The sequence below is a fragment of the Staurois parvus genome, unplaced genomic scaffold (genome assembly GCF_062004578.1).
Source record: "Staurois parvus isolate SC_StPar_1 unplaced genomic scaffold, SC_StPar_1.0 ptg000475l, whole genome shotgun sequence".
Lineage (NCBI taxonomy): Eukaryota > Metazoa > Chordata > Amphibia > Anura > Ranidae > Staurois > Staurois parvus.
The window spans coordinates 6,194,201-6,212,339 of NW_028318271.1; the positions used below are offsets into that span (position 1 = coordinate 6,194,201).

Consider the following 18,139-nt stretch of genomic DNA (forward strand, 5'->3'; position numbering starts at 1 on the left):
GTCTAAAACTGCTTTTGACCTAAAGGGACGATTTTTGGACGCCATGGACGTTTCTCAGTTTCCAGGCAGAAAGAATGGTAAAAACGCAGGCAGGGCACAGGACAAAGCACTCGGGACAAAATATATGTGAAATGCTTTGATACAGGAATGTTTTAGTGAATGATTTTAGTGAATTTAGTGAATGTCACTTTTTCACATTTTTAAATTTCCCGCCAGTTCCATCCTCCGTATGTCCCGACGTCGCAGGGAACGGAACCCAGAAGACGGATGTTGGCATCGGCAGGAGGACATTGCCAGGGACACTGCAGGAGGGACATCGCAGGAGCGCAGGACAAGGTAAGTGAAGAACAGATCGCGGAGCAGCGCTGCAGTGTATTCCCGAGTGTAGCTCGGGGTTACCGCTTGTGGTGCTGAAACTTTACCCCGAGCTACACTCGGGAATACCGCCAGAGGGGTTAATACTGGAATTTTGCCACCCAGGTTTAACCTTTTATATTTGTTGCCCAATGGAATGTTTATTTTTTTATCAATGTATAAAATGCAAAGTGAGCGAACAGAAGAGAAATCTAAATCAAATCAATACTTGGTGCACCATTTTGGCTACAAACCAGCATCAATTCTTCTAGGCGTGATTGCACACAGTTTTTGAAGGAACTTGGCAGGCAGGTTGTTTCAAACATCTTGGAAAACTAAGCACAGGTCTTCTGTGGATTTTGGCTGCCTCAAATCAGTGGTGGAACTATCAGGGTTGCAAAGGTCGCACTTGCATCCGGGCCCTGGAGTTCCGACACTGTGGGGGGCTCCGGACTGTGGATCCACGGCAGGGTGGCTGGCTGCAGTTGTAATGAGATGGTCTGTTACACTCTCTCTTACACTGTCCAGCCACAGCACTGACAGCCTGCCTCCCCCCCACACCTCGCATGGACGGGAGAGAAGAGAGAGAAAGCTGGATCTGCTCCTCCTCCTTCCACCCTCTTCTCTTGTGTGTGCCCGCTGACCCGCCACACTCCAAACCCCAGCAGCACTGTGCTCAGAGAGGGGATGATTGGGTGGGAAAGCCCAGAAGCCAGCAACTAGATCATGGAGGATACGCAGACTGCATGAACCTCCTTCCTTCCTCGGGTAAGTGACTGAAGTGTCCCCCCTCCCTTCTCTCTCCTGCCTCTGAGTACACTAATGTAAGGGGGCGATTTGTGGACTCTATTGTAAGGGGGACTCAGATGTAAGGGGTGCTCTGTGGACTCTAATGTTGGTGGGGGCTTGGGAGAGCAGAAACCCCCTTACATCAAAGTTTCCCTTTACATTAGAGCTCACAGATATCCCCCTTACAGTGAAATTCTTTAGACTCTGATGTAAGGGGGGCTCTGCAGACTCTGATGTGGGGGCGCTGCAGACTCTGATGTAAGGGGGGCTCTGTGGACTGATGTAAGCAGGGGGCCCTGCAGCCTCTGATGTAGGGGGGCTCTGTGGACTATGATGTAAGAGGGGGGGTTCGGTGGACTCTGATGTAAGAGGAGGGCTCTGTGGACTTTGATGTAAGACTGGGCTCTGTGGACTTTGATGATAGGGGTGTCTGCGGACTCTGATGTCAAGGGGCTCTGCAGACTCTGATGTAAGTGGGGGGCCCTGTGGACTCTGATATAAGGGGGATCTGCGAACTCTGATGTAAGGGGGGGGGAGGCTCTGCAGACTGGGGGCTCTCTGAATTCTGATGTAAGGTGAACTGTGGAAACTCTGATTAAGGGGGAATACTGGGAACTACGATGTATGTTGGGGCTCCGGTTACCAGAGACTCTCTTATATCAGAGTTAACCTTTACACCAGAGTCTGCAGTGTCCCCCCTTACATTACAGTCCCCTCCTTACATCAGAGATCTCAGTGTCCCTTCCTAAATCAGAGTCCCCAGAATTCTCCCTTACATCAGAGTCTGCAGAGGCCACCGTTACAGTGTTAGGGAACTCTGCATGCTCAGATTCAAAGGGAACTATGTGGATTCAGATGTAAAGGGGAAACTCTGTGGACTCTGATGTAGGGGGGAACTCTGTGGACTCTGATGTAAGGGGGGAGGACTCTTATGATTAAATCCATATGATTAGAAATGTTATTTAATCAAAAATATATGTATAGTGGAAAATTCAAAAAAAATGTACAATGTGCTGCTACAGTGTTTGGGTTTGGCTTGAAGAAAAGGTGGTAACTCTACCCAAGATGGCAGGAAGGAACCCTGTTGCAGAACTTGTCACAAGGTCTCACTGCAGGACCATAATTAAGGGCCCCCTGGAGTAAAGGGTCCCCGGAATCAGTGGAAAGGGCCCTGGCACCAGAGGTCAGGGGGGCCCTTCGTGGATTCTTGCACTGGGGCCCTGAAGGTTCCAGTTATGCCTCTGCCTCTAATTCTTCTGTCTCCACATGTAATCCCAGACAGACTCAATGTTGAGAGTGGGGCTCTGTGGGGACCATACCAGGGGTGGACTGGCAACTCATGGGGCCCCCGGGCAATAGGGGATCATGGGGCCCATGAGTCCTTGCCCAAACTCAAAAAAGCCTATGAAAAAGGTACCAGGGGAATCTCATGGGGCCCCCTACTAACCCTGGGTCCTTGGGCAGTGCCCAAGTTTCCAAATGGTCAGTCCGCCCCTGGACCATACCATTACTTCCAGGACTCCTTATTCTTTTTACAGAAGATCGTTCTCAATGACATATATGTCTAGGGTCCTGCTGCTGAATACATTTGGGACCAATCACTGAGGGTATGGCATGATGGATAAGTATCTGCCTGCATCTCTCAGCCTTGAGGACACCATTGATCGGGCAACGTTGAGGACTGTAGACGCAGTGCTCGGCCAAAGTAACTCAGTGCAGCAGCTAAAAGACACGTCATGCTTACCTCCCTTCAACATCAGATGTCCAGCAGTGCCATCAGCACAGAACTGGAGGAAACCAGCGCGATCCAGGTACACCCATCTACTGCCTGGGGAGGTCTGGCCAGAAGTGGTCTTCATGGTAGACCTGCAGCCAAACCCCCCCCCCCGTACCTTCAACACGGGAACACGGCTAAGTGACTGAGCTATGTATGAAACATTGGAACTGGAGTGCAGAAACAAAACAAACGTGCAGAACGAAAACACTTGTTTTGTTATTTAAATCATTTTGATTAGTTACATTTGTTTTCAGAATTTGTTTAGTTTCGTTTTATTTATTCGTTTTCAAATGCAATTTGAATATTCTGAATTTGGAACATCAATTCGAATTGAATTAGAAAAGTATCAAATCGGCATTCAAAATTTTGGAAGACAATTATATTTTTTCTATTTTATTCTATTATATTGTTTTTTTCTGTTCTATTCTATTCCATTTTAATCTATTCTATTTCTTTATTTTCTATTTTTATTCTATTTCTTTATTTTCTATTCTATTCTGTTTTGTTTTACTCTATACTTTTAGAAATTTCCATTTCAGAGGGTGGCTAAATTCTATTTTATTCTAATCTATTTTTTGTATTCTTTTTTTTCTATTCTATTCCCTTATTTTCTATTGTATTTTATTCTTTTATTTTCTATTTATTATATTCTGTTTTACTGTACTTCTTTCCATTAGTTTCTATTCTGTTCCTTTATTTTTTATTTTATTTTTGCATTTCAGAAGGTAGCTAAATTATATTTTATTCTAATCTATTGTTTGTATTCTATTTTTTTCTATTCTGTTACTTTATTTTCTATTTTATTTTATTCTATTCGTTTCTATTCTATTCTGTTCTGTTTTACTCTAGCCTTTTTGAAATTTGAATTTTAGAAGGGCTCTATATTCTCTTTTATTTTAATCTATTTTTTATTTTCTATTCTGTTCTCTTCTTTTTTATTGTATTCTATTCTTTTATTATCTTTTTTTTTCTGTTCCGTTTTACTATCTTCTTTCCTATTCTGTTATTAATATTATACAGGATTTATATTATTATTATACAGGATTTATGGCGCCAACAGTTTGCTCAGCGCTTTACAATATAACGAGAGACAATACAGCAACAATACAGTTCAATACAAGAGGGAAAGGAGGGCTCTGCTCCTTGGAGCTTACAATCTAAGAGGGATTCTGTTCCTTTATTTTCTATTTTATTCTATTATTTTATTTTCTATTATGTTTTATTCTATTCTTTTCTATTCTATTTTTATTTTCTATTATGTTCTTTTCCTTTATTTTCTATTTTATTCTATTTTTTAATTTTTTATTCTATTTGGTTTTACTCTATTCTTTTCTTTTCAAAATTGGAATTTCAGAAGGAGGCTATATCCTATTTTATTCCAATCTTTTTTTTTCTATTCTAATCTATTCCCTTATTTTCTTTTCTATTTTATTCTATTCTTTTATTAAGTGTTCTTACATAGCAGGAACACTTATTGTTTTCTCACATATATATTCTTATAGCCATATTTACCACCCTAACTCCTCCCACAGTTTTTACACTACATAGACAAGTAATATACCGAAACGTGCGGATTGTTCCCGATTGGTGTGATATTACTTTGTGGAACGTTTCGCCGAATCGTTCAAGAAATATCGCGGTTTTTGTGGCGAAATTTTCCCATAGGAATGAATGGTGCATCTAGAGTGGGAGCAGAGCACAGCTACAGGGTGGAAGGAAAAATCAGAACATGATTTGTAAACTGCCATCACTCTGTCATTTTCAAGCCCACCTACACATATCTTATATCAAAACGTTCAGCTAACCCTGCTGTCACTAAAAATGTCCACGGCTAAGCCATAGTCCTGATAGTTTTCACAATATGACCATTTGTTTGCAACTCACCCCTCCCATTGACTTTCATTGAAACTCCACTCTAGACACCTGAAATTTTAAGGGACGTTTTTAAACTGCGACTGTGCCTTCATTTTTTATCTTTCAGAGACATACTATACATCACAATTTAGCTCAGTTTCTTGTGATTCTTGCAATACCAAGCTCTTCACAGTAGCATTTATACTTTTAAAACTACAAGTGTTTGAAGATGGCAATCGCCAGTGAAGTTGGCAAGTTGCAGCAGTGTGTTTAGAACAGACCTTCTCACATTCCTATGACTGAGTGAGTTGCTATAGCAACCAAAGGTCACTCAAGAGGCAGCTGAGTCACCAGGCTGGACTGTGAGCTGCTAAATACAAGCTGAAATGCATTTCTCACTATCAGGCTTGCAATGTGCACTGCTTACATTTCATCAATCACTTGGTAAGGGTTACTTGCAAGAACACTTTACACAATTTCCCCAGAAATTGTAGATTTTCTAGTTTTCTATCATTTTTCTATTCTGTCTTACTATCTTCTTTCTATTATTTTCTATTCTATTCTGTTCCTTTATTTTCTATTTTACTTTATTCTATTTGTTTATATTCTATTCTGTTCTGTTTTACTCTCTATATTCTATAAGGTCTCTATATTCTCTTTTATTCTAATCAATTTTTTTCTATTCATTTATTTTCTATTCCCTTATTTTCTATTGCATTATATTCTTTTATTCTCTATTTTTTTCTGTTCCGTTTTACTATCTTATTTTCTATTCTGTTCCTTTATGTTCTATTTTATTTCATTTTATTATTTTATTTACTAGTATGCTCTTTTCCTTTATTTTCTATTCTATTTTATTATTTTTTTTATTCTATTCTGTTTTGTTTTACTCTATTCTTTTCAAAATTTTAATTTCAGAAGGTGGCTATATTCTATTTTATTCTAATCTTTTTTTTCCTATTCTTTTCTAATCTAGTCCTTTATTTTCTATTTTATTCTATTTTTATTTTCTATTTTTTTCTATTCTGTTTTACTATCTTCTTTCTATTCTTTTCAATTCTATTCTGTTCCTTTATTTTCTATTTTATTCTATTCTATTAGCTTCTATTCTTTTATTTTCTGTTTTACTCTCTATATTCTCTTTTATTTATTTATTTATTTCAGGTACTTATATAGCGCTGTCAATTTACGCAGTGCTTTACATATATATATTGTACATTCACATCAGTGCCTAACCCTCAAGGGGCATACAATCTAAGGTCTCTAACTCACATTCATACATACATTTTATTCTAATCTATTTTTTCTATTCTTTTATTTTCTATTTTTTTCTATTCTATCCCTTATTTTCTATTGCATTATATTCTTTTATTTTCTATTTTTTCTGTTCTGTTTTACTATCTTCTTTTCGATTCTGTTATTTTCTATTTTATTTCATTCTATTATTTTATTTTGTATTATGTTTTATTCCATTATTTTCTATTTTTTTATTTTCTATTCTATTCCTTTATTTTCTATTTTATTCTATTCTTGTTTTGCAATTTGATTTTGTTTTTGAATTTTGGACTACGTGCAAGTGTACCTAGAATTATTGATGCTGGCTTGAAGGCTAAAGGTGGTCAGACCAAATATTGATTTGATTTGGATTTCTCTTTGGTTCCTTTACTTTTTGTTAATTGATAAAAAATAAACTATGAACACTTCTGTTTATTTCAGGTACTTATATAGCGCCGTCCATTTACGTAGCGCTTTACATATATATATATATATATATATATATATATATATATATATATATATATATTGTACATTCACATCAGTCCCTAACCAATTCTGGAAGGATTCTTCATTTACAGCATTTCTCACACCTACCTAAGCCTTTAACACAGCCCAGTGTACATCCCCCTTTAGGATAAGCGATGTCTTGTCACGGAGAATGGTAGAGGTGGATGGACGTAGAGGTGGATGGAGGTAGAGGTGGATGGAGGTAGAGGTGGATGGAGGTAGAGGTGGATGGAGGTAGAGGTGGATGGAGGTAGAGGTGGATGGAGGTGAAGGTGGATGGAGGTAGAGGTGGATGGAGGTAGAGGTGGATGGAGGTGAAGGTGGATGGAGGTAGAGGGAGGTAGAGGTGGATGGAGGTGAAGGTGGATGGAGGTAGAGGTGGATGGAGGTAGAGGTGGATGGAGGTAGAGGTGGATGGAGGTAGAGGTGGATGGAGGTAGAGGTGGATGGAGGTAGAGGTGGATGGAGGTAGAGGTGGATGGAGGTAGAGGTGGATGGAGGTGAAGGTGGATGGAGGTGAAGGTGGATGGAGGTGAAGGTGGATGGAGGTAGAGGTGTATGGCAATAGGTAGAGGTGGGTGGAGGTGGATGTGGATGGAGGTAGAGGTGTATGGCAATAGGTAGAGGTGGGTGGAGATGGAGGTGGATGGAGGTAGAGGTGGGTGGAGGTGAAGGTGGATGGAGGTGAAGGTGGATGGCAATAGGTAGAGGTGGGTGGAGGTGGATGTGGATGGAGGTAGAGGTGTATGGCAATAGGTAGAGGTGGGTGGAGATGGAGGTGGATGGAGGTAGAGGTGGGTGGAGGTGAAGGTGGATGGAGGTAGAGGTGTATGGCAATAGGTAGAGGTGGGTGGAGATGGAGGTGGATGGAGGTAGAGGTGGGTGAAGGTGGATGGAGGTGAAGGTGGATGGAGGTAGAGGTGGGTGGAGGTGGATGTGGATGGATGAAGAGGTGGGTGGGTGGAGGTGAGGATCTCCCGGCGGTGTGAAGTGGAGGTAATATACACACGCATGGTGGCGCCCTCCCTCACCCACCGTCTATGCTGTCCGCTCTCCGCCCAGTCTCCTCCCCTCGTCGTGTCACTGCCACATCCTCCACTGACGTCACCAGCAGTCGCCATCTTGGCGGAGCAGCGGGCAGCTTTTATCACCAGCTGTGTTCTCCTCACCCGGAGCCGGCGGAGCGGAGAGTGCGAGTCCCGGGGGGAGAGCGCGGCCTGATGAGCGGAGACCGGGCCGCCAGATAGCCCTCCCCCGCCCGTCTACTGTGTCGTAGGAGAGCACCCCTCCTCCGTCACCATGAGTACCATCACCCAGCGTAACTCCGGCCTGGTCCAGCGCCGGACCGAGGCCTCCCGCAGCGACCGAGAGAGGGCGACCGAGGACCAGGAGCGGGACCGAGAGGAGCAGGAGGACGAAGAGCGGGCCGGGGACAAGGAGGCCAGGCTCACCCTCATGGAGGAGGTCCTGCTACTGGGCTTGAAGGACAGGGAGGTGAGCAGGGGGGGGGGGATTATTACAAATATACCCGGGGGGGCATTGTTATTAATATACCGGGGGGGGGGGGCATTGTTATTATTAATATACTGGGGGGGCCTTGTTATTAATATACCCGGGGGGGCCTTGTTATTAATATACCCGGGAGTGGGGCATTGTTATTACTATTAATATACCCGGGGGGGGGGGCATTCTTATTATTACTAATATACCTGGAGGGGCATTGTTATTTCTAGTATACCCGGGGGGAGTATTACTAATATACCCAGTTGAAGTATACTAATATACCCGGGGGGGGGGGGGGTATTGTTATTATTACTAATATACCCGGGGGAAGTATACTAATATACGGGGGGGGGGGGCATTGTTATTATTACTAATATACCCGGGGGAAGTATACTATATACCCGGGGGGCATTGTTATTATTACTAATATACCCGGGGGGGCATTGTTATTATTACTAATATACCGGGGGGAAGTATACTAATATACCGGGGGGCATTGTTATTATTACTAATATACCCGGGGGGGCATTGTTATTATTACTAATATACCGGGGGGAAGTATACTAATATACCGGGGGGCATTGTTATTATTACTAATATACCCGGGGGGGCATTGTTATTATTACTAATATACCGGGGGGGGTATTACTAATATACCGGGGGGGTTATTACTAATATAGCGGGGGGGGTATTACTAATATAGCGGGGGGGGTATTACTAATATAGCGGGGGGGGGTATTACTAATATACCGGGGGGGTATTACTAATATACCGTGGGGGAAGTATACTAATATACCCGGGGGGGCATTGTTATTATTGCTAATATACCGGGGGGGGTATTACTAATATACCGGTGGGGGACATTGCTATTATTCCTAATATACCCAGGGGAAGTATACTAATATACCGGGGGGGGGGGGATTGTTATTACTAATATACCCGGGGGAAGTATACTAATATACCCGGGGGGCATTGTTATTATTACTAATATACCTGGGGGAAGTATACTAATATACCCGGGGGGCATTGTTATTATTACTAATATACCTGGGGGGGCATTGTTATTATTACTAATATACCCAGGGGAAGTATACCGGGGGGGCATTGTTATTATTACTAATATACCCATGGGAAGTATACTAATATACCGGGGGGGGGGGGTGGCATTGTTGTTATTACTAATATTTCCAGGGGAAGTATACTAATATACCCGGGGGGGGGGGGGGCGTTGTTGTTATTACTAATATACCCAGGGGAAGTATACTAATATACTGGGGGGGGGGTGGCATTGTTGTTATTACTAATATACTCATGGGAAGTATACTAATATACCGGGGGGGGGGTGGCATTGTTGTTATTACTAATATTTCCAGGGGAAGTATACTAATATACCCGGGGGGGGGGCGTTGTTGTTATTACTAATATACCCAGGGGAAGTATACTAATATACTGGGGGGGGGCATTGTTATTATTACTAATATACCCAGGGGAAGTATACTAATATACTGGGGGGGGGGCATTGTTATTATTACTAATATACCCAGGGGAAGTATACTAATATACTGGGGGGGGGGCATTGTTATTATTACTAATATACTCAGGGGAAGTATACTAATATAACCGGGGGGGGGGCATTGTTATTATTACTAATATACCTGGGGGGGTATTACTAATATACCGGGGGGGGGGCATTGTTATTATTACTAATATACCCAGGGGAAGTATACTAATATACCCGGGGGGGGCATTGTTATTACTGATATACCCGGGGGAAGTATACTAATATACCCGGGGGGGGGCATTGTTATTACTGATATACCCTGGGAAGTATACTAATATACCTGGGGGGGGGGGGGCATTGTTATTACTAATATGCCCGGGGGGAGTATTAGTAATGTAACCCGGGAGGGGGGCATTATGACTACTGTAACCTGGGAGGGGCATCATTAGTAATATAACTGCGGCCCCAGAGCCAGATGTGGCCCTTTGCTTGCCTTTAGCTGGCAATTGGGGCACTATTCCTCCCACTGACACCAGTGATTGGGGCACTGTTCCTCCCGCTGACACCAGGGATTGGGGCACTATTCCTCCCACTGACACCAGTGATTGGGCACTGTTCCTCCCGCTGACACCAGGGATTGGGGCACTGTTCCTCCCGCTGACACCAGGGATTGGGGCACTGTTCCTCCCGCTGACACCAGTGATTGGGGCACTGTTCCTCCCGCTGACACCAGTGATTGGGGCACTGTTCCTCCCGCTGACACCAGTGATTGGGGCACTGTTCCTCCCGCTGACACCAGTGATTGGGGCACTGTTCCTCCCGCTGACACCAGTGATTGGGGCACTGTTCCTCCCGCTGACACCAGTGATTGGGGCACTGTTCCTCCCGCTGACACCAGTGATTGGGGCACTGTTCCTCCCGCTGACACCAGTGATTGGGGCACTGTTCCTCCCGCTGACACCAGTGATTGGGGCACTGTTCCTCCCGCTGACACCAGTGATTGGGGCACTGTTCCTCCCGCTGACACCAGTGATTGGGGCACTGTTCCTCCCGCTGACACCAGTGATTGGGGCACTGTTCACTCCCACGAACTCCAGGACATTTTCTACTCCCACTGGCCATAGTCCGGCCTCCTAAAGTCTGAAGAATATTAAACTGTGACGATCGCGCGTCAGACCCCTGACCTCACCAAACTCGTGACCGAAGGACTAGCCAATCTGACACCGTGATGTCACGCGCGTAACAATGCCACACCCAGCTGCACCCTGCACAATGATTTTCCAGCTAATGGACCACAAATCGATGTACCGGCAGCCTGAATGCGTTTGTTACTGGGTCAGGTTAATTACGCAATTAACCCCTTCACACTGCCACCACCTCCTTTTTGTACAGAGTAAGAGGAAACTCGGCAATATCAGCTATAACACTATAATGGTTGAGATAATCGTCTGTATAGCACTGTCACCACAGGCCGGTTCCGGTTATACAGAGGGTTAAACACACACAGTGGCGCTCTTTTAGAGGCAGAATTCGTAAATTGCAATAAAGAGCTATAGAAACAGTTCAACACTTTCAGAAAGAAAGATTTATTACTAAAAGGTCAAAAGGGTGCAATATAAATATTTACAGAAAAAAGATGTAACCAATATATATAATATACAGACAACAGCACAGCAAAGAGGTAACAGGAAGGAGGTTAAAGGGTTAAAGTATTTGCCAATCAGCCTTGGGTTAAGCAGATCAAGTTTCAGAGCAAAAGGGCACGTCTCCCAAGTTGGTTCTGATGTTAAAAGGGAGAATTCTTCAACTTCCTCTCTTAGGCCTGACAGCCTATTTTGTAGTCCCCCAGCAGGGGGTGTCTCTGAAGCCAAGGACCAATGCCTCATTTGGGAAGGGATTGTCTGGGCGGAGACCCAAACTAGAACCAAAATCTCTTCTAGCTCATATTTTGGCTCATAACTTTTCCTAGGCACAAGTAACATTCCACCTGTGGGTAGATTAATATGCAGACGCATCTGAGGAACGGTTAGATATGAAATACATGAAGGGTTCCAGAGATGTAATTTTCTGCTTTCCTAGGTATTCCGGTCAGGGAGTGTGACCTATCACACGATTTGTCTGATCGTGAGCAATCTGAAGATAGGTCTGGTTTTTATGTAAGTCTCTCATATTCCAAGACATAGGGGAAAATGGATTTTAAAAGTGTTATCTAGTCTTACTCTGGAATGTCTTTGAACTCAGATGAAAGCTTGGGTTATCTTTTTACGAGGTGCCAGATTGCGCAGCTTCCCAGCCCGCCCGGCACCCAGCTCAGAGATGGTTTATAGCTCGGAGCTCCCTGCTGTGCCCTGGCCGGCCTGTGACACTTCCAACACAGACACACCAACCAAATGTCACTGTGGCTCTCAGCAAGGGAGGGCGAGAATGAGGGGGATATGTTTGTACAAGATGGATGATGCTTTGCCAAGATGGAGGTTGGAGCCAAAATGGTTGAACCGCGTCCATCTCTGTGGGCATGATTACTACAAACTGACCCTTTGATTAGAAAGTTTGGAGACCCCTGTTCTAGGTGGAGGGGTCGCTTTATTATTATTGTCTAGAAATATGGTGTGATATTATTATTTCAAGAGGAGGGGGTGATTTTAATACTATTATTTGTAGTAGTAATATTCCAGGAGGGGGGTGGTGATATTATAAGAGGAGGGGTGGTAGTAGTATCAGTAGTATTATTCCAGAAGGACAGATCCTAATAATAATAATAAAAGGATCTGTCCCGGACTAATACTACTGATACTACTACCACCCCTCTTTGAATAATAATAATACCCCCCTCCTCTTATAATAATTTTAACTCCCCTCCTCCTGGAATATTAGTAATGTCACCCCCTCCTCCTGGTATAATCTGTCACCCCCTCCTCCTGGTATAATCTGTCACCCCCTCCTCCTGGTATAATCTGTCACCCCCTCCTCCTGGTATAATCTGTCACCCCCTCCTCCTGGAGTAATATAATGTCACCCCCTCCTCCTGGAGTAATATAATGTCACCCCCTCCTCCTGGAGTAATATAATGTCACCCCCCTCCTCCTGGAGTAATATAATGTCACCCCCCTCCTCCTGGTGTAATATAATGTCACCCCCCTCCTCCTGGTGTAATATAATGTCACCCCCCTCCTCCTGGTGTAATATAATGTCACCCCCTCCTCCTGGAATATTAGTAATATCACCCCCTCCACCTAGAAAATAATAGTAAAAAAAAAAAATTTAATAAAAAAGGACCCATCCCCCTGGAATATTACTACTACTATCACCCCCCCCCCCCTTAGAATAAGAGCAGGGCCCTCCTATTCATACTGTATTGTCATTTTAATGTCCACCTTTATATTGTAAAGCTCTGTGCAAACTGTTGGCGCTATATAAATTCTATATAGTATTAGTAATGACCCATCCCTGCACGGGGGGGGGGGGGGGATGTGCTGTGTCCTGTCTTGGGCGCACAGTGCGCCCCCAAAGCCTCCCCCTCCCCCACCAGACTCATCAGGACCAGGTGATCATTGTGATGTCAGTCTGATTCATAACAGCTTTGCTTCCCTTCCTAGTGAGCTGTGATTGGCCAACATCTCTCACATAGTACATGAGCCAATCACAGCACCCTATACCATGTAATTAGCTGTAGCCAATCACATATCACTAGTGTTTTGAACAGTCATGAACTTAGTGGAGTCCGTCCCCCCCCCCCCCCCCCAAAAAAAAAAAATTAAGTCAGCAGCTACATTCCCTGTAGCTGCTGACTTTTATTATTCGGTTACTTGCCTGTCCAGGGATCCAGCAGTGTCCTCACCCCCAACAGTTTCTTCAATCGGCTATTGGGTGCTGGCGCCGCCATCCTGACTAAGGGAAACCTGCAGTAAAGCACTGCGCTTTGTGAATTTTCCGTAGTCTTTTGGGACCTGTGAAGTGTCCCAGAGGGCAGCGGGGGGAAGGAGGGGGGTCTGACTGCAAAACTGAGTACCCACGTCCCCTCCCTTCCCAAAGGTGTCAAATATGGCAGTGAAGGAGGGGAGGAGGCAGTTAAGCGGAGCTTCCACTTTTGGGTGGTACCCCGCTTTATCCCATTAGTGACAGTTCAAAGCAAGCAATGCATGGCAGGAGCAATAATCTTTGTTGCTCCTGCAAATCAAAGTGTAGAAAAAAAAAAATCCTTGGTCAGCCCCCGAGAGTAGTACAATGTTACTATGGTAACATTGAACTATTCTGATGAAAGTACTTTTCATAAAAATGTTTAATGAAAATATTGAATTTTTTTTTTTTTTTTAGAACTACTTGCTGACCACCCACCCGCAATGTGCTTGCAAGCAGCGGCTTTGGGTGAAATGACTTACCCTTACGTCGCTTTCTATTTCCGTGTGCAAGATGGCGTGCGTGTGCCCCCCGCTGCCCCCCTTTCGGTCCAGAAAGAGAAGAGAGAACACACTGTGATTAAAAGCACTACATTTTACACAATCACACGTTTAGATTAGCACATTTAACACTGTGATCGCCCCTATTAACACTTTGGTCACCCAGCCAGTGCCATTAATACAGTGTCCAATATATAGTATGTTTTCACTGATCACTGTGTTACTGCCACTAGTGACATCAGACGCATCAGAATCAGCCAGGGTCAGCTAGCGTTAGATTATCTGCACACTATCGCACTTGCGCTATTAGTCGCTGATCACCCCCATTACAAGTATAGTGTTTGTACCGATCAATATATTGATCGCGAACAGAACTATACTAATGCCTCCTTAGTATAGTGTCCCCTAAAAGACAGTGTTAGCAGGATCGGTCCCGTTCACTGCCAGCACTAGTAGCGTTTAACTCCTCCACTGTTTTTCACGGAAGATTTGTATCGATTGTACGCCAATGGAATTTATACGCACAATACTTCGCTGACCACCCATATTCTGCTTTGAGTAGTTATACCGGGATGATGCCTGATCATCATCCTGGTATCATTTTTTTTTCAGCTGGCTGTCAGCTTTCATGTAAAAGCAATCCTAGCGGCTAATTAGTCTCTTGCTGAATGTTGGGGGCGGTCTCTTGCTGAATGTTGGGGGCGGTCTCTTGCTGGATGTTGGGGGCGGTCTCTTGCTGGATGTTGGGGGCGGTCTCTTGCTGGATGTTGGGGGCGGTCTCTTGCTGGATGTTGGGGGCGGTCTCTTGCTGGATGTTGGGGGCGGTCTCTTGCTGGATGTTGGGGGCGGTCTCTTGCTGGGTGATGGGGGCGGTCTCTTGCTGGGTGATGGGGGCGGTCTCTTGCTGGGTGATGGGGGCGGTCTCTTGCTGGGTGATGGGGGTGGTCTCTGTGCTGGAAGGGCCTCTGAGCTCACTTTATTACTTGCTGGATAGTTCTGGTTTTTATTTTTATTTTTTTTCCCCTTTTTTTTTTTTTTTACATTTTACTCCATTGCTTTTTATTAAATTCCATACAAATTATTTGTATAGCCCCCCAAATTATACTTGGTTCCCTAAAGGGGCAGTGCTAGGAGGTATGTAGGGCTGGAGACAAGGGGCCCTCCTAGGGCGGCGGTTCTGGGGGTGTAGGAAGTGAGGAGGGGGGTGAGTTCCTGCACCCTTTTCTCTGAGAAAAAAGGTCCTGCCTTGGACTGTCTGCTTTCCAAACGGGTTATTTGGCGGTGTTTGTACTGTCCTGGCATTTTAGGGCCTCAAGAAATGAGACAGGCCATCAGTCTGGCTCCATGCACACTAGCGTTTTTTATAAGTTTAAAAAAAGCTAGGAAAAAAACACTGATAATAGCGTTTTTGTGCCGGCTGTGTTAGCATTGTATTAGCGTTTTTAGAGTACATGAAGAAAAAAAAGCGCTTGAAAAAAAGCTTTTAGGATGCTTTTAGGAGCATTCAGCATTTTTTCTGCCAGGAAAATATTCCCAAAAACTCAACAAAAAACATTTTTTTCTGCTCCTTGGCGCTGAAGCTTGAAAAAACGCTTCTAGCATAAAACAGTGTGCATGGACACAGAGGATAACTCTATTAGCGTCTGAGAGCTTATAATATCTTTTAGAAGCTTAAAAAAACACTAGTGTGCATAGAGCCTTAAAGAATAAGTTCACTTTTTAGAAAAAAATAATAAAAGCATCATGAAATGCATCAGGTGCCCCTGACGACGTCACAGATGATGAAACGCGTAGGAAGGAGCCAGAACGCATGACATCTGCATGTACTGGAACGTGGCGGCCATCTTTATGGTTTGAAACATACCATCCATTTCTATGGTGACATGCTGTTTTTTTATATTTCAATGTACGTTTTATACTAAGCTTTTGAGGCAATAAATATTTCTGGAAATACTACTGCTTTTGGAATGGAATTGTCCTCTATGAGGAGAATTCATTTTTTACAGGTTCATTTTACAATCAATTTCTCAAGTTCATTTTTGGGTTGATCGTGTCCTGCGCACGGCTAGTTTTTGGAATCAGATTTACAGGTGTTTATCCTTGTACAACTGGGCTCCAGTTTTGTTCTTTGGGAGTCAATATATATCCAGGGCCACGCCACTCTCTTTGGAATTTGCATTCGTCCATATTTGGGGGTCATTTTTGTCTGGTAAGAGGCAGAATTTTTTGGCTGTTGGTGACGGTGGATCCCTTATATCTCCTTGACCAGATTGAAGTATATGTGACGTTATTGATGTCCCTATGAAGAGGGGCTTATTTCATCCTCATTATATATTAATTGGACTTTTATTTACATTTGTTACAGACCTAATATACACTGATTTGGGTTATTTTTAACAAAGAATAGCAGAGTACATTTTGGCCTAAATTTATCAAGAATTATTTGTTTGCATAATTTTATAACCGTAACTAAGAAACACTTTTTTTTTTTTCTCTTTTTCATATTTTTTTGTTTATATAGCAAATAAACAACCCAGTGGTGGTTGGATACCACCAAAAGAAAGCTTTATTTGTTTATTTAACAACGATCTAAATTTCTTTTGAGTACAGCATTGCATTACCTCGCAATTACCGATTAAAGTAACGCAGTGCTGAAAAGCAAAAAATGTCCTGGTCAAGAAGGGAAGACAACCCGCTGAAGACATTCTCCGTCTTATGAAGCATAGTAGTTTTTAGTGTACTCCGCAGCCTTGGCAGATCTTTCAGGTAGGATTGTAGAACAAGCACCAATGTAGAGTTGTTGGCAACAAGACGGCTTATATAGATGTCACGTTATGAATAAAGTATGGAGTGGCAACAGGCTCTTCTTTGTGTAAGGAATTTGTTGGAGTGTCAGCTGCACACTTGAACCTGAGCACAGAATATAATATTCCTCTGCGGAAGGCTACAGCCTACGTGCTGGCCTTGAAACCTCATATTTACACATCCTGACAGTATTCCAAATCCAATGTTAAAAGTGTAAGAAAATATACTCCATTTACTCGCTTGTGAAAGTACAGAAAAGATGTAGCCCAAAGCACCTCTGATCTGTGAACTGCTTGACATGGGGTCTTCTCTGCCCATGCAGTCTCTGGCATTTCTATAAGAGGCATTGTGACATCTCTCAGCCTAGTTTGCCTGTTGTTGTCGGCTCCTTTGAGGATAAGATCATAGTCCCGGGTTCCCATAGAACTTAGCCAGGAAATCTAATCTAGGAGATGCTAGAGAATTATCGGGAGCTGAAGAGTAAATGCTTGCTCTGACAACAACTTGCTAAATACAGAGTCTGAATAAAAGCTCTTGCTGTAAAGAATATAGTGAACACTTTCCTCTCTTGCTGCCTGCAGCCGTGTACATTACCCCAGAAGTCAGACACATCTCCAGGCCGCCTGCTCAGTATCTCCTCCTGCTGAATCCTAGTTGCTACCTGTAATAATGTGAGGATTGAGACTCGCAGGGGTGGCTAACCTGTGGCTCTCCAGCTGTTGTGGAACTACATTTCCCATGAGGCATTGCAAAGATGGGAAGTTACTGACTTGCAGAGGCATGATGGAACTTGTAGTCCTGCAGCAGCTGGAGAGCCGCAGGTTGGCCACCCCTGGTTGAGAGGAACCACTGAGCACAGTGGGGCATCAGGAGAGTGAAGCCCCCAGATGTATTGGTTTCTGAAGAAAATTTAGGGGACTGTTTTTCTATAGTGCCGTGGACAGAGTTGGGTATATGTTATTTTCTTTACAGGGAAAGGTTTCTTATTCTTTCTGCTTACGGACAGTCATTTAACCTCTTAAAGTCCAGACACTTTCACCCCCTTCCTGTCCAGGTCAATTTTCAGCTTTCAGCGCTGTCACACTTTGACAATTGCACGGTCATGCAACACTGTACCCATATGAATTTTTTTGAGACAGATAAAACTTATTTTGGTGGTATTTATTCACCACTGGGATTTTTTTTTTTTTTTTTGCTATATAAATGAAAAAGTCCCAAAATTTTGAAAAAGTGGTTTTCTTATAAAATTTTGCAAATTAATAATCTTTCTTCATAAATCTTGGCCATAATTTATTCAGTTATCTTTTTAGTAAAAAAAAATAACCCAAATTAGTTTATAACTAAAAATGTATAATTCTTAAAACAATTTTTTAC

At 43.3% G+C, this 18,139-nt stretch overlaps 2 protein-coding genes across 2 annotated transcripts in view; one reads left to right on the top strand and one right to left on the bottom strand.

Moving 5' to 3' along the window:
- LOC149452406 (uncharacterized) overlaps positions 1–7,680 on the bottom strand; it is a 32,723-nt gene extending 25,043 nt beyond the window's left edge. The window contains exons 1-2 of the mRNA XM_089689421.1: positions 7,668–7,680; positions 6,647–7,581 (exon numbers count right to left, since the gene is read on the bottom strand). Coding sequence (XP_089545547.1) covers positions 6,647–7,581; positions 7,668–7,680 — 948 coding nt within the window. The remainder of the gene's footprint in view (positions 1–6,646; positions 7,582–7,667) is intronic.
- GOLPH3 (golgi phosphoprotein 3) overlaps positions 7,651–18,139 on the top strand; it is a 50,899-nt gene continuing 40,410 nt past the window's right edge. Inside the window, exon 1 of the mRNA XM_089689463.1 lies at positions 7,651–8,053. Within this exon, the coding sequence (XP_089545589.1) occupies positions 7,859–8,053 (195 nt within the window). The 5' untranslated portion in view covers positions 7,651–7,858. The remainder of the gene's footprint in view (positions 8,054–18,139) is intronic.